Consider the following 3,833-nt stretch of genomic DNA (forward strand, 5'->3'; position numbering starts at 1 on the left):
GATAAACTGAGGAAATAATTGTTCTGATGGCGTGGTTTGCATGATCAGAACGGAGCTAAAGCAAAGAGATGACACGTTAAGAAGATGGACGGATTTTTGAACAAGGATACACCCTGTAATAGAGACGTTTTAACCCTTTTAAAATGAATGAATAGCACACCACATCGTTATGCGTTAGTCCGGCATATATCAATGCATTTAAAACTGCAATACAACGTACCAGGTAGCATTGAGATCTGCCGCTTTTCGAGGTGCTCTGCATCTAAACTGCGCCCATATAGATACCACAACATCACGACGAGGACCGCATTGCCATATATCGTCTCAGAATCAGACGTATAGAGTACGCGTACGATATATTCTAAGTCCTATTTGGAGCACGGCGGCACTTTCGTTTCAAAACCGCATCCTCTCGGTTGGTGCAATATTTACCAAGCCCAGACAGGATCTTCTGTAGCTGCGCCTTTACTGTTCCCTCTTGCTGCGGATACTTATCTGTTAAATAGTTCTTTGCGTTTTCGAATTAGGCAAGACACGCATTGATAGATCGGGCTTTGTCTGTCGATTGGGCTAGAGAGTACGCATATTTGTCTAGTACAATTTGAAGTACCTTACGGGTCTTGTCAGCGTCGATTAGCTGTTGAACTGCATCTAGTGTAATGCTCTCTGAACAAAGAAACGTGTTGAATGAGTTGATCGCCGCCACTCGGGTCTTCTTACTGTTATCTGGCGCCAAAGACGCGATAGACATGATCACAGCTCTGCAAATTGCTGCCTCTTAGGAAACAACGGCTTACCGCCACCTCGGTTGGAAATCTCCTGATATTATTAGAATATGCATTAATATGAAGCTTTGTAAGGAGTGGAACATATTCCGAAAAAAAAATCCAACTAGACATGGTCGGATTAGCCGGAATGCGGTGATTATTTTCAAAGCTTGGTCATTGGATAAAATGAGACTGAATAAGAAATCTAATTGGTGGGTAAGAGATTGTATATTTCCATGGACGAATCTTGGTTGGAATGTTGCGGGTATTATACCATAGCAGGACCCTGCCGACACGCCGACAAAGCCGACATGATGTGGCCCACACAATCGAAAAAGAAAGACACTAACTGTAGCGGGCCAGACGTGTGTCCCGTTACTAGCATACACGTAACGGTGAGGAAGCTTATGGATACTTAGCCCAACTACCTAGTTAAGGGTAAAATTAACTCTGTTTTATTAGATCCAGGGCGGCTGCCCTTGACCTCATGTGAACCGATCAAATGAAAGTCATCACATGATTGGCTGATAATGGGTATGGGTCCCCATTAATAACCAGTTCAATTAACGACAATTCAAGACACGCTACCCGTGTGCCATTTTGCCGACTTATGTAATATCTAAAACTAAACTACTTATGTAACTGGGGTGACCCGTTGCATCACCCCCTTTTGTACTTCTTTCAGTCATCGCGGAGAATGCCCCTGCATGCACGCGGCGACTTATCACCTTCATCGCTGCGGGGTAGTTCACTCGACTCACTCACGCTTTGGGACGTAAGTGTCTTCTCGTATTCGTTCACCACATCTGGAACGTCTTCCAACAAGCGACTGCGTGGCTCCCAAGTATCATCAGCCGGAGACAAACTGAGCCAACGCACTCGATAACATCGCTCATTACTCAGCGGGGCTTGATCTTGTGGCAACTCTCCGGATGGAACACCGCGAGCACCGCGAAGCTGACGTGTGTCGTGGTCGACATTTCGCTCAACGGTCCAACGTTGGGCGCCCGAGGCGTCGATCAGTGGCGGAGGCCCGTTTCGATGGAATGTCGGCGTACTATCTGAAGACGTGTCAACGTTCGCGATCTCGGATGGATGGTACTTCTTGAGACAGTTGACGTAAAACGTCGGGTGCAGCCGCATCGATCTTGGGATATAGAGCGTGTACGCCTCACCGAGTACTTTTATCACCTTGAAGGGCCCAATAAAGCGCGGCGCGAGCTTGTTCGCGCCGAGGTTGGTAATTGCTGAGTCACGAATACCATCTGTCAACAGTAGCACACGTTCATCTGTCGTAAATGAAGCTGTGTTCTTTCTTCCTCGTTTGCTTGAGTTCTCCTTTTGCTTGTCGACTGCTAACTGTAGCGCGTCACGAACATAGCGGGCGACTGCTAGGCATCTCGGTGCGTAGTTTGCTAGCGATGCGTTCGATACGGCACCAGGGTTAATCAGGTTTTGATCAGTCCAAGAGACGAGGGAAGCCGCAGCGTCGCGCGGCGTCGACAAGATCTTCTTGGCCTGAGCGCGCGTCACCGCGTTAACCGACGCGTTCGTTAAGGCTACACTCGACAGATCCTTGGCAACCGGTAGAGATGCCGGTTGGCTCAGCGCCGGTGTCGTCGCTGGTGGTGTCGGAGTTGAGGTAGGGGTGGACTCCTTGCACTCAGCTTCTTCCCCACCCAGAGTAGAGACACGCGGAACCGTGGGATGTCCCACGGCGAGGAGGGCAGGAACACGCGGGTGCCGCGCATTGTTAACGAAGCACGGCGTCACCAGTCGACGCGTATACTGCGTTACTTAGCGCAAATTCTGCGAGGGGGAGGAACGAGCTCCAACTTGTGAAAGACGTTGCGTAGCTTCGAACAACATCTTCGAGGACACGGTTCACACGCTAGGTCTGGCCGTCCGCTTCCGGATGGGCTGCCGTCGACATCAATAACTTCGTTCCCAAGAGCTCATAGAGCTTCGACCAGAAAGCGGACGCGAGTATCGCCTTCCGCTGAACTTGTGGTTCCGGGAGATTAATATTGTCATCGCCTCGAGGTTGCTCGAGGCGCCATCGGCTAAAGTCAATTTTCTTCTCTCCCGGCTGTCCGGAAAGGCTAATGAATGGGCACTCGGCAAGCTGGTTGTCGACACTAACGCCTTTCCCACCCTGGAAGCGCTCCTGGGCGATCTTCGGCTCGCTTTCGAGCTGCCTCAAGATGAATCCCGCGTTCGAGCGGACTTCTTTGCCCTTCGGCAAGGCTCGATGTCTATGCGCGACTACGTCCAGAAGACGCGACACCTCGCGTCGTGTATCGTAACCAAGCCCATCGACATGGCCTCTCAGGTCTACGTCTTCGTGTTCGGCATGCGTGAGGGAATGACACGTTACTGCCTCACCCGAGCCGAGCCTTCTTTTCTTGAAGAAGCATTTGCCCTTGTGCTCCGCAAGGACTACGTGGTGGTATCATCTTACGCCTGTGCGCTATCTGCGTTCGCTCGAGAGACGGTTCCGAGCCCATGGAGATCGACGCAATCGATGCGTCGAACAGTCGCCAACGCAATGGTTATCGCGGGGTACACCGGTCGCTTCCTTACCTGCTTCCGTTGACGGAAGCCTGGTCATCGCGCGGGCGCGCCCGTTCCGGTTCTCGCACATGTCGGTGTCGAAACTGCTCCTGTCGTTCAGCCAAATAAAAAAAATAGTCAGGGTCAGTTGGTGGGGGGCGCCGTACTGGCTGGAATGAAGGTCCCCCCCCCCCCGTGGCAACCCAACCTTCTATCCCTCGTGTGCTTGAAGTACACTTTAATGCCACCACCACACCGAGCGATTCGAGATTGATCATTGTCAGTCTTCACGTCGCCGGTGCCCGGCAACCACTGTGGACATTCCTGGACTCAAGAGCTTCCGTGCGTCGTGTCTGTCGGTACTCTCATCGGCAATCAGCGTCCGTGATGGTCGCGGCGAGGTTTCCGTCAAGCTCGCCGATGGCAAGCCGCGCCACGTGGCAAGGCGTGAGATAACACTGTCGTACACGTTTGACAGCTTCCGCAGCAAGGACGACTTCCTTGTGATTGATA

At 51.6% G+C, this 3,833-nt stretch overlaps 1 protein-coding gene across 1 annotated transcript; it reads right to left on the reverse strand.

Annotated features, from left to right (window-relative positions):
• Positions 1–1,448: 1,448 nt before the first annotated feature.
• On the reverse strand, positions 1,449–2,636 carry PPTG_14444 (hypothetical protein; the record flags this gene model as incomplete). Its single annotated transcript, XM_008911754.1, has 2 exons — positions 1,449–2,555; positions 2,604–2,636. 2 exons carry the CDS (start codon positions 2,634–2,636, stop codon positions 1,449–1,451), a joined length of 1,140 nt encoding a protein of 379 aa, XP_008910002.1.
• Positions 2,637–3,833: the final 1,197 nt, after the last annotated feature.

The sequence above is a fragment of the Phytophthora parasitica genome (assembly GCF_000247585.1).
Source record: "Phytophthora parasitica INRA-310 unplaced genomic scaffold supercont2.43, whole genome shotgun sequence".
NCBI lineage: Eukaryota > Oomycota > Peronosporomycetes > Peronosporales > Peronosporaceae > Phytophthora > Phytophthora nicotianae.